The 13,033-nt window shown below is 44.4% G+C and overlaps 1 protein-coding gene and 1 long non-coding RNA gene across 3 annotated transcripts in view; one reads left to right on the plus strand and one right to left on the minus strand.

Moving 5' to 3' along the window:
- Positions 1-13,033, minus strand: part of RASSF3 (Ras association domain family member 3) — a gene marked incomplete at its 5' end in the record, with an annotated part of 94,031 nt that overhangs the window by 53,465 nt on the left and 27,533 nt on the right. Inside the window, one exon of one of the 2 annotated variants that reach the window (XM_083859952.1) lies at positions 196-361. The exons of the other annotated variant lie outside the window; for it this stretch is intronic. Coding sequence (XP_083716078.1) covers positions 196-324 — 129 coding nt within the window. Of the gene's footprint in view, positions 1-195; positions 362-13,033 lie in introns of those variants that run through there. 2 annotated transcript variants of the gene reach the window in all.
- LOC310908669 lies at positions 558-6,309 on the plus strand. The gene is made up of 3 exons (XR_014589929.1): positions 558-664; positions 2,229-2,374; positions 5,610-6,309. It is a non-coding gene; the product is annotated as an uncharacterized lncRNA (long non-coding RNA).

Raw genomic sequence — 13,033 nt, forward strand, 5'->3', positions numbered from 1 at the left:
GCCTCCTCCCTGCCCCGTCCCGGCGCCCGGGCGGCTCCGCGGGTCCTTCCCCGTGGGGGAGGGGGCGGCGGACACGTGGAGCCGGGCCGGGCCGGGCCGGGCCGGGGGGAGGCGGCCGCAGTCTCCTCCGGGCCGGGGGGAGCCGGGGGGAGCCGGCCCGGCCCGCGGCAGCCGCCCCTCCCGCCCGGCACTCACTTGTAGGGCGGCGCGGCTCTTGCCCGGCGGCCTCCTGAAGAAGGAGGTGCGCGCGGTGAAGAAGAACTCCTCAGACTCTTCCTCCTCCAGGCTGCTGTACCCGCTGCTCATGCTGCTGGTCCAGGTCATGGGCGGCGGCGGGGGCTGCTGGCGGTGCTGGGGCCGGGCGGCGGAGAGCGCCGTCCCGGCCGCCGCATGGAGCCCCGCGCTGCCGCTCCGCGCCCAGCCCGCGGGGTCCGGGCAGGAGGAGGAGCCGCGGCTCCGGCGGCCCCGCTCCCGCCCTCGCTCCGCTCCCTTCCCTCCCTTCCTGCCGCGCCAGTTCCCGGGCAGCGCCGCCCCCTCCCGCCCGGGCAGCAGGTGAGGGCTGGGGCGGCTCCTCCCGGCCCCGGGCCCTGAGCCGTGAGCCCTCACCCCGGGCCGGGGCCGGGCCCTGCACCAGCAACGGGGCGGCTGAGGAGGCCTTGCTGTGGTAAGTAGTTCCCAAACTTTTCCCTAATAATTGTCCAGTTTTACTCTTCCATGCACTGTAAGAATAACCATTTAAAAGAACGACCGACGGCAAAATACTGGGGAGAGCTTTCCCCAACAGTTCTTACAGCGATCCGCGAATCCCTGGGCAGCCCCAGCCCCAGCCCCGCGGCCGGGCCGGCCCGACCATCCCGGCACACCGAGCAGTCAGTCAGTGGAATTCATCGCCCCAGGACGCAGCGAGGAGGGAGGCTTGTGCAGACTCACCAGGGATTAGATATGTGTGCAGATAGCAAGAATATCCAGATCTGCAACTGGAAAACATATTTAATGCACGAAAGGCCTGATAAGACACAGGGGAAACAGATTCATCACTGCTGGGGAAATGACAGGCAATGCCTGAAGGCCAGATCGCTCCGTAATCACCTCCCCCAGAGCCTCATGTCTTCCCTTAATTCATCTAAGGCTGGTCACTGTCACCAACAGGATACTGGGTTTAAGGTACGGCTTCCTAAAGCTGCGTAGCTGCCCGTAAAAGCAGATTTGCCTTTCCTGCACGCCCTTAGCCCGGTGTTCCTGCTGTCCCCTGTGCCACAGCAGTGGGCCCATGGAGGGAAGTGAGTCACGTCAGCCCCTGCTGCCGGAGCAAACTCCAGAGACTGGGGATCAGAAAGGCGATGCCTTTCAGCAACAGCAGATTAAGCCTCAGATTAAACATATATGAAGTTGCACGTTTACACACCAGTTCCCGTTGTCTCAGTACTCAGATACAGATGTAATCTGGGACACCATTAACTCACATCTCCTTTCCCTCCTCCTGATCCCCATTTCGCTGGTCCCTCACACACTTCTCATCTGCTGTGCATGGCTGTTCCTATCCCAAGCAGCAGCTGGGTCTGTTTCTGTCAGTGGGTGCTCTTCCTGGACCGGCTATGCTGTACATATTGGTAAAGTCACCTCAAAACCAGCCAAACAACTCACACTGAGAACTAAAACCAGTCAGTCAGTTTGGGAAGTGTTAAATCCTTACTTTCCCATCAACTCTGATTCTTGCAGATTTTCGTATGGAGTTTGGCATCTGGCAGATTAGAAGGTTGCATAGCTTTTAAAAACAAATAATTGAGTCTAACAGTGTAGATGCAGATGTGTCAGCTCTTGAGCCTACTTGTTGGCACTGTAAAGCCTGTGGTATGCCAGATAACTTTAAGTTGAATGCCAAGTTACTTGAATGCGACTAAAATGTATTAAAATGCTTGCTGTAGACAAACAAGCCTTGTGTTACCTGCCTTGCTGAGCCCAGACCCATGCCAAAAGGAAGTCACACCACAGATCTGCTGGGCATGCCTCTAAACCTGTCCAAGACCCAGAAACTCCAGTTTACAAAATTTTTGGAAAAAACAGCCTTGTCACCAGTTAAGGTGAAGGATTTTAAGTAGCTCAGGTGTCATTAAAAATGGCATTTGCGTTTTCAAACTACAAAGATATTTTTATATGTTATCTGCTGGCACACTTGATGGACTCCCCAGCAACAAGAGGCACTGTGTGTATTGTTTGCTTGGCTGCAGTCTCAAACCTGATAGTGTGTGGGTGGAACATTAAACTGGTGAAGAGGATCATCCAGACAATGATCTGCTGCAACAGAGCTCAAGTTCATCCGTGCAAGATCAGTTGCAAGTCCTGGGCTCAAGTTTATATATTCCCCAGCAGCAAGGCATGGCATTCACCTCATCTGTAAAGCATCATTTATACTGATAACACCAAATTCCCAGCATAATTTTCTCTTCCTGCAAGAAAGAATAATGAAGAAAACATGTCTAAGCCAAGGAATATGGCACAGGAGTGACATCTGAAACACAGAGCATTATGAGGCTCTCGGTCCTTCTGAGAAATAATTCAATCCCATTAGAAATTAAGTTGTCAATCAGTTATCAAAAGATCACACAGGCAGTTAGCAAGAAGAGAAGAGGGAGATGCTTTTTTTTTTACATGAATCATTAAATTCAAGTAGCAAGTAGTGCTACAAATGCACCTGTGAAGAAAAGAGAATGAACTTTTTTTTAATTAAAGCTTGATGACATAGATAGAATTTCACAGCATTTTTAAACTCTAGCCAGTTAAAAGTGGTGGCTCAAGTAACATAACCTAAAATAGTAATAGGCACTCTATTTCAAAGCAAGAATCTCATTAATAAAATATAAATAAAAAGCAATCACAGACAAAGATAACTTGCGTGGCATACAGTTATTTGTTGTGTAGGGGAAGAACAATAATTTAAATCACTGTTCCTTTCTAGGAAAAAAATCAGTTTTAAGTCACTTCATGGTTTTGGAGACTCAGCTGAGAGAAATGAAATATCAAGCATAGCTTCCAGAGAAGTGAAAATTGATTTCCTAAATGGCAAAACAGGTGTGAATAGTTTTATGAATTGGGCAAGAATTAGGGCTTTTGAACTACCCTAATTGAAATAACCCTTAGAATCAGACATCAAATTGCATAGAGGTGGATTGCTTTACAAGGTCCTGCAGCATCATTGCTTTATTTGCATCAAAATATCACTTTATTGAAGTGATCACAATACCACAGGAAAGTATGGTTGAACAGGATTACACGGATTATTAGTTCTGTCAATTCATCTCCTGCTCTGAAGAAGAACCAAGTACTTTACACCATCCCTAACAGTCCCGTAGCTAAACCGTTCTTAAAATGCAGTATGGTGCTGTAGCACCTCCACTGTAGGTCATAGTCCTTTCCAGTGTTTATTTATTGAGTTAGAAAGTTTTTATTAACATCTCATTTTGAATCTTTAACCTTGCCCATTTATTTCTGAACAGAAAAAACAGAGGTAGAACAGTTCATTACTGGTTTTTTAGAGAAACCTTTTGGGTATTTGAGGACTCTTTTTGTTCCTCCCATTCTTCTGCTTCCCAGACTAAACAAAGGGACAACTGATAAAACATCCTATAGAGTTTACATTAACTCCATTACCAACTGCATGATGTTTACATGTTTCTAAAACATCCCCTCAGCCCTCTGACAGAGAAACTGGGAGGACTCCTTGAAATGGGAAAGCTGCAAAACATTCACTTGGCCAGTAATTCTGCTTCGAGGCTCTGACCCGGACACTCACTTCTGCACACAAGCCTTGGTCTTCTCTCCAGGCTTGTGCCAGACTACATCTAAAGGCTTTGGGTCAAAGGAACAGGAGAGGAAAAACCAAGCTAGGGCATGGGTTGGAGGGTCCTGTAGCATTTAAGATTACATTTCTATTATAATTTAAAAAGTCATGTGGAGATCTCAAGAGAAGAATTCCTCCTTTTCTGCTTCCCCTTTTCAGTCTCCCCTGGCTGAAGTCCTGCAAGGGTGCTTGCATGCTCTGGGAGGCAGGACCTGTGGTGGTCCCACAGTGCTGGCAGCACCTCCCGTGGGGTGGGAGCAGTGAAGGGAAGCAGGACACGGGCTGTGGGAAGGAAAGATCATCACAAGGGTTAAACTTCCTTACACCCTCTAAATCTGCTTTGGTATCCCTCCAGTTTCACCAGTGCTTTGCAGGAGGAGTCTCTTTAATGACCCTAGCAGTATTTCATTCTAGCTGCTATGGATTTGCCAGATGTCCCTAGCCCCTGGCTGTTTCAGGAACCCTTTGGGTCATTTCTGGAGTGCTGAAGTCTTCTGAGTCTGTCTCTCCACCCCCCTCTAATTTTCTGCCTTCGTATGTCTTTGTAAACCCTGTCCCCAACCCCAACAGTTTACTGATGATTAGTCCCTATGGGACATATTAAATCTTAAAATAGGCGTAGGATGGAAATCTAAAGGGATTCCTACCAAATAGCACGTTGGATTTGGCTTCTTTGTAAAACACATTTAACTGGGAAATATAATTATTCCATTATGCTAGTTATTTAAATTATGCCCATATAACAAAAACATATCCTAAAAACAAGTTGCAGAGGAAGAAAGTTTGTAAGACTATCCCTTTAAAATCTGAATAAATAATTGATTTTGTGGGCTTAGTTTTTTCTACATTCCAGCTGAAAACAGTAGTAATTTTAAATGATCAAAGGAAAGCAATAAAGTTGAAATACAACCAGCATAGAACATCCACTCAGGCCTGTAGTTTCCTTACACCAGTAAACTTTCTGTTTACTCATTTCTCCCATTTGTCTTGAATTAATAGCTCAGGTCTGTTTAGTACCACTGGCAGCAGTGACAATTATCCTTTGATTCATACCCCAGCAACTTGTTAATTCAAACAAGGTCATTCCAGCCACACAGGCACATGAGTGCAGACTGAAAACAAACAGGAGCCAGGTAAACAGCCTCTCCCCATCTCCTGATAAAGAAATGCTATGGGGACAGGTACTGGTTATGCTAGTCACAACCTTAGACAGCATTGTCAGGAATCCTTTTCTGGCTCTTAAAATTCTTGATTCTGCCCAACCCTTGAGCCCCTTTGGTGCAACTTTTCATCCAAAATCCTCAAAAAGAAAGGGTAACTGGAAATTAAAAATAACCCGTGTAATCTCTTTCTTACATGTTTGCACATTGTCACTCACCAGATCTCTGTTCTTCATCTACCATACCTGGACAGCTCAGAAGATAGCAGAAATCAGAATAAGTTCACCTTTCCCATCCCAAGGGTTGTACTCAGAACAGTCAGACCTACATTATTTTGAAGGGAGGGAGAAAGTGGATGGAACAAGAAGATTCTGCTTGTCTCCTTTCTTGTGATGCTACAAACATGTGGCCATGCACCTAAATGCATAGTTTGAAATCAATACAGCTAGTCATAATTTCAAACATGCACATTTGGAGGATTCTTCATCTTGTTGCTACCTAAAGCTATAAAGATAAAATTGAACCTTTCTGACAGTTTTGGAATTACCACCATCCTTGTGTTAGAGTCTGACAGCTTTCCAGAATATTCTATCCTCTTTTGTCTCAAACAGATATGTCATCAGTTCCACTTAGCAAGATGACTCAAGGTTGCCCAGGATAAGACAACAAGTACAACCTTCTCCAAGGGAGGATTTCTGCAGTTCAGAGACACTGACATGGAGCCTGGCCTCATCATGTGGTATCAGCACTCACCTTCCCACATCCTGTCCTGCCCCAAAACCCACTAGGACCAACTGAAAGACTCCCATTGCCTTTGAAAGGATCTTGATAAAGTTGATAAAGCAGTCCTTTGTTGTATTTGTGTGCATTTTCCTATCAGTTTTTTTGCATTCCAGTTAGGCAGAAGTGCTCTCCAAAACAGACAGGTTTGTTAGCAATTTTCCTTTCTTCCTGTCCTGTTGATTAAAGACTGCATTATTAAATAGGTACTTTTTTGTCAAAGATCCAAAAAGGTAGATTGTATAATACAAATTATGAAAAAATATTTCATATGTCTGACATATGTTTAATCAGAGGTCTTCAGAGAGCTGTGCAAATGTACCGAAGTGAGAATTGCCCTGCCCTTCACTCTCATTTCCAAGGCTGGATCAGGAGTATGTCAGTATAGTGAGAATTCAAAGGTGAGAGCCATGTTCCATCTGGCAATCCATTCCCTGCAGCAATAGCCTTCTTAGCTTATGCTGTAGCCAACAATGTCAGATAAAGTCTGTCAGGACCCAGATGTGGCCCTGATACTCCAACTCAATAAACAGGTAAATAAACATTCTTATTCACACAGTCCTATTGATGTGAATAGTCAGACATAAGTATAAGCAAAGGTTGGCATAAGGGAAGCTCAGAGGCCTGGGAGTGCTGTCATCCAATTCTCTGCCAGCACCCACACCTTGCCAGGGTAAGCAGTAGAACTACTACACGAGAGAATATAGTCTTAAGGAAATATTCTATAACAAAGTGTACAAAAACCAGACATTCTCCTACTTTTAATTCAGTTCCTAATTGCTAACAGTGTATAAAAATACTCAGGGCAGTAAAATTAACTAGGACCTTCTGTTTTAAGTATAGAAACCACAACTGTGGAAGCTCAGCATGCTTTGTGGATACCACGAAAATGTGAGCCCTAACGTGCTGTAGCTGCAATCTGATTCCCAGCATCTGTCCTCAAAGTGGTGGATCGGTGGGGGAAGGGGCCTTCTGGTCTGGGAATCACATCTCAATTGTCATTTCCTAGAAAAAGAACTAGAAATTGTCTTCTCATACTGTGCATGAGATGACATTTAGTTCTGTTTAATAAGTCTGACTGCAGTAGATCACAGAAACTCCCTAGAAGCTGCCCACACAAGTTTAGGACTTTCTAGTAAATCATCTCAACAGCAGTCCGTGAAGACAGCCATGCCATAAAAACAGTGCTGTTTGACAGGACAACAGATCTGGCAACCTGTTTGCTGAAATGCCTGCCTAATCCATCCAGTCCACCCTTAGCTGGAAAAATCTGAAAAAAATCGCCTTGAAGTGCAGTGTGCTGTGTGCCTTGTGGAGCCAGCCCAGCCCGCTGAAATGCTGGGGGCTGCACAGGGCTCTGCCTGCTCTGCCTGCCCGCTCCCTCCCCAGCTCCAAGGCCCAGCGGGCAGTGGGAGGAGCTGCCAGCTGCTAATGCAAGGTAATTTAATTGGGGTTTGGCCTCTGTACTTCTGCAGTGCTGTGCAAGATCAACATTTTTCACATTTTCAGCAGGATGTGACCGCCTTTGAAAATTTTGCTCTGAATCAAGCTTTCTCTTAGCTAAATCTCACTAACTCCTTTCATATTTGGTCTGTGTTCCGTTCACTGGTCCAAGACCTTTCTGATTCCCATCTTTGCTATCATGCTCTTCCTCCCTCACTGGGAGAGCACTGCTGCAGGGGAAGAAAAAAGTAAGACCATTTAAAGAAGAGACAGAAGAGCAAGGAGTGGAAAAGTCAGAAATGAGAAATAGGCAAGTCATCAAAGTAAAACCCAAATTAAAAAGGTAATATTTTAGAATAGAAATAAGTTTTTCCTTACCAGAATTCCATAAAATTCCCAAACAAATGTCTATGGAGATTTCTGGGTGGAAAAAGAGCACATGTTCAGGAAGGCTGAGATGTACGTTTCTAATTTTGAAAGAAGATTTAGACAAAAAACATACTGAAAAATTAGAAATTAAATAATGAAAAAAGTAATCTATGTGAAAAGGCAGCTAAGGAAAGCATGTGTATCAGGGCTGAGAAGATACTGAAATACTAGAAAAGAGAAAACAGAAAAGGAAAATATAGTGCTTCTATTTTTCTTTCAAAATTATAGAATGATGTGCACGCAGCATTGCAAATCCTCAGTTTAGGAGATTTAACATATGGAGGGAAGAGAAAGAGAGGGAGTGGATGTTTTATATCAGTGAGAAGTCCACAGAGCTGCAGATCACACGAGGCTGTAGCCTTGCCAGAGGCATCCCAGCTTTTGCTCTCTTCTGCCTACATTTCATCAATCAGACAGAACTTTGGGGGGAAAAAAAAGGTGACCAGAGGGAAAAAACCCAACATATGCACTTAAATGCAGTAGGAGCACCATTCCCACCCTGAGGGAAGGAAGCCATTTATGCCCCCACAGACTGCCACATCTGGTCCTGCAGCGGATGAGGAGGTCAGAGCCTAAGCCCTGGGTTGATGCAGGGAAGGTGACATTACTTATTTTCATCTCTTTCATTAACAAAACCCCTATGACGTTATAAAAAATAAACACAAAGGGGATATATTTGGGTCTCAAAGGCATGTACTTGGGAGGTGGGAAATGCCTCTTTCATGACTGACTGGCTCAAGCTTAATGTACTCCTGCAAACCCTTCATGCAGGGCATGACCAAGACCCTCATTACTTTTCTGGCCTGCAGCAGAGGTCAGACATGGGTCAGTACTCAGGTCACAAAGGAAACTATAAATCTAGCAATTGATATACTTTTGTCTATTCGTTATAGATAGTCTTTTATACATCACATGTACATGACCTAGAATTTAGAGGACTTGAACCAACACTGCCAAATAACGCCCTGCCCCAGCTCAGCCCCAAGGACTGGTGTTCTGAAAGTCTTATTTCATATATTAGTTCATTTCCTATCAAAAAAACTGATAGGAAAATGCACACAAATACAGCAAAGGACTGCTTTATCAGCAAATCAATACATCTCCTTCAAAACAAAACCCAAAGGTTCTTCCAAGGGTAGTCAGCACCAGAAATCACATCATCATGGCAGTGTGGAGCTCCCCAGTCTTTTTCTGCCTTTCCCCATCTTGCACTGTCCCAGCCAGTGCCACCCCCTCAGCCCCCGCTCACGTTTTCCAGGCACTTTGAACTGATAAAACATGCATGCCATATCCGGAGTCCACACATACAGGCGTGGAGGACACAGCCTGCTCTGAGAAATGTGGACCTGAGGTGCTTTATGGGACCTGGCCAGAAGCCAGAGGTCACTCCCTAGGATGGAAGGCCACAGAGACAAATAGTCTTGGCTGGCTCAGAAACCGTGCTGCATCTACTCATTATTTTTTAGACTTAAGTTTAAAAGCAAAATATTTAATTACTTTAATTTTACAGACTTACATTTACATGGCTTATGTTTACATTGTCTAGAATGTTAAACTAAATGAATGTTTTCTAAAAATGAGTGTCTAAAACTTTTTTCCAGGAAAAAAAAGAAAGCAACTATTCCTACAAAATAAATTTATTTTTTTATTTCACTGAGCTTGCATGGTTACTCTTTCCTGTGATCTGAAGAGAGAGAATCCGTCTGAAATTTTAGTGCTGTTGTCATCTGGATGGACATAAATGGTGGAAGAATGTGTTAAAAAAAGGTTTTATAGTGCAGAGATTTAAATATGAAACTTTGCCAGTCATGGGACACAGCAAATTGTACAGCAGTCCTACCGAAGCAACATCTCTGGTATTTTCCCACCACAGCAACATCCAAACTCTGATGACATGGCTGTAGATTGATTTTTCATGGCTTTAAAGAGTGTAAACTCTGAACTTCTGGAAGCTAAAGTAGTTGTAAAATTAATAAAATTTTTATAAAATCATGGGCAATTGCTATCCAAGGCTTTCTCTTCAGACACAGCCAGACTCAGCACATGTAGGTACTGCTCTTACAGAAGGCAAGGGTTTCAGTTTAGCATTTGCAGAGAGGCCTTATACAGGAGCAGTCGGTATTTAAGCACTGCCTCTCCAGCATAACCAGTGCTTCACGAAAGCTTGGTACATCTGAAGAAGAAACTGGGGGAAGGGAAGCAGAGGAGCAAAGCAGATGTGTCTAACTCAGGCTATCTGACAAGCTATGACTCCAGCATTTGGTACCAAGCATATGCTATATTTTCTACTTGAAAGCTGGCTGGCACTTCAAATGAAAATGGTTTTGTATGTGCTGCACCATAAAATTACACAGACACACAGACACAGAGGGCCACTCTAACTAGCTGTTTACCTCTGTGCTTCTACCACAGCACAAAAGTTATAATTGGAGGAAGGAAACTCCTAGGAGATGTGAAGGCTTTAATTGTTTCAGTGTGCAGATGGTTTGCATTACAGCGAATCGACACAGCTCAAGGTCAATTCATAGTTCAGCAATAGCTGTTTTGGCAAGTGAGTTTAGTGTGTTTACACCTCTTCTGGGAAAGTTTTAACTGCTATGTTACTTATTTTATAGATATTTCTATCTAGGAAACTCTGCAACAGGTGAAACTGGAGGAATGTAGGTTGCCACAGCCATTTCTCTCATGTCTGATGCTTAGCAATTTTTAGAGCATCTAAATATAGCTTTTTTCCTACAACATTTGAACAACATGTTTCATCATGTTCTCTTTTCTGTCACTGACACAGAAATGCTCTGTTTCAGGCTCACAAAGACATCTCCCACAACTCCAATTTCCTTTGCTAGACTGAGATGTGCCACGCGACCTGTGCACCTAGAGACTGAAGTATGATACAAGTATGACACAAGTAGTTGCTCCTGCCCTTAACTATCAATCTGAGCTGCCTCTCTTTGAGAAGTTTCTGTTCCTTCTGCACAGGAAGCTCAGCTGTTCCTGAGGCAGCTGCTGAACCACCTCAATTTAGGGCTTAGATGGTTAGGATAAACTGGAACCAATTTTTTTTTTTTTTTCTTAATAGCACCAGGCTGAAATCTGCCACAGCAGAACAGCTGCCTCATCAGCTGAGCCATCCCTCCAGGCAAAATGGAGCTTTCCAAGAGGAAAACAAGCTGTGTACTGGGGTGGACTACCACAGCAATACTAAGGTAAGATATCACTGGTCAGAGCTTGGAAAGCTCCACGTAGAAGAGGAACACAAAGTACCCTGGGGCACAAAGCACAGGCTGCATGAGCCACAAGCGCTTCCTTTTATGCCATTTACCAGCTGGATCCCAAATCTGGGTAGCTGCCATTACAAAGGCAATGCCACCAATGCCAATTATGAACAGACTGTATCTGGCATGAACAGTGTATGACTTTTGTTTTAAAAAGGATGGTCTTTGTTCCACACACCTTGAGTATTGCTTGTCAGTGCTTATTCTCATCAGCTATATGCTGTCTCCATCATACACCCTCTACCTCTTGTCCCACAGGAGCAGTGCCAGACCCTGACATAATCACAGGACAGCACCACATCTTCATGCCTGCAGTCAGTGTCAGGAGTGCCAGACTTGCAAAGCAAACCACAGCAACACATTGCCAAAGAGAGGTTATATTCCTGTGGCTTAACAGATGTACAGATGTATGTCCATATGTGCAGGTAACTTAACACTGTGGGTGCTCCTCCCCTCCTCTGACATGTGACCACATTAGCAGAGTCACAGGATAATTGAAAAACAGGTTGTACTTCAAAGTCAATAAGTGGTAAGTGAACTTGCAGTCTTACATGCAGATCTAAAAACATGTCAGAAACATCACTTATAGCAGCAGAACAATGCTAAAAAACTCATGCTCTTTGCTGTATGCACTAGGGTATCTGCCTTCATTTTCTTTGGGTCTGAAAGTCTTTCTAAAAAGTCTGTTTCAAAGACCTATTTTTAAATTAACTTACAAAAAGTCTGCAAAACTTTTAAAAATACTTTTTTGTGGCAGAGGTGTGAGGATTTGAAACAGAGATGCACACCAACACTGCGTGCCATACCTAAGAACTTCACATCTATGTCCTGGAAGCAATCTCTTGCCACAACCCGCGCTGCACTCAGTGGTCCTTGATGTGAACTTAACATCTGCTTCAGCATCTGGTCCTTCAGAGGACCTGCCCTTGTGTGCTTCTGCTTTCAAAGCCCTCCTGCGATTGCTCAGGCTGGCTGGCAGCGCCCTCCACTGCTCTGCGGCCACGCAGATATCCTTACAAGGCAAGGCAACGATGGCCCCCTCCTCGGCCAGCCTCCGGCAGCCACATCCACCACTGTAAATCCTTGATCCAGCTTTAATGGGTCCATTTAAAATAACTTTGGGAGGCAAAAGGCAGCCCAAGCTTCAGGTCTAATTCTTCATGTAGATAAGCTGAGGTGCACTTACAGGACAGTGAATAGAGTCTGTCTAGCTCCTAACTTGGACAAGAGACTGCAGGCATCTGGACCAGAAAGCGTGCAGCTGCCAAAATTAAGCAGGCAGCTGGAATCAGAGCAAACTGCCTCCAGCAGCCCTGCCAACAGATTCTGCAGGTCAGCTATTGAAATTATTTGCACATCAGCATATTTTAAATTTTGAATGCAGCCTTTTGTGAAAGATCACAGTGAGAGCATTTGTGAAGAAGGGGTTGTTCTCGGACAAAAACAATTTCCTAAAGAATATATTTCCTTAACCGGACATCAAAAAGGTGGAAGGTTTTCCTAAAACTGGCACCAAGAGCATATCTGTGACATGGAGATAATTACTGGAAGTAACCAGTGAGACTGCCAAATCTGACTACAGCAGAACTGCCAGATTTTTTTTCCTTCTTAACTGAAGCCAAAACACACAGGTGACCTATAAGAAATGAAAGTATGGAGAAGAGTGTAAAATAAGACTGCTCTTATGCACAGCACTTTAGCACAGTCTAGAGGACTTGTCTATGAAATGCTGCCAGCTGTTGGACCATGGCCAACTCATCTTAAAATTCAGATAGCCTGAGGGTGGGATGGAGGTACATCCCTCTCATCAGAGGCCCCATGGCTCAGGAACATGTGCTGACTCCCCATCAGGCAATCTCAGTCCAAAGAAGGCTCAAAACTGCAAGTTGAGGAAACTTTAAAGGAAAAAAAAATGGATGTTTACAAACTGTTAGTGAAACAGGATCTGTTGCAGCAAAACTCTGCTTTTACTGACTCTGCTAGACCCTACATCTCCTTTTTCACTGTCTAACCTAATGTCATGATTCTAAAGAATCCCCAAGAGGGGCACTTCTCTGGGAGGTCCAGACAGCTTGATGTGACACACAGGGAATCAAGAATGAAAAATC

Source organism: Zosterops lateralis, assembly GCF_965231275.1.
Source record: "Zosterops lateralis genome assembly, chromosome: 4".
NCBI classification, from domain to species: Eukaryota; Metazoa; Chordata; class Aves; order Passeriformes; family Zosteropidae; genus Zosterops; species Zosterops lateralis.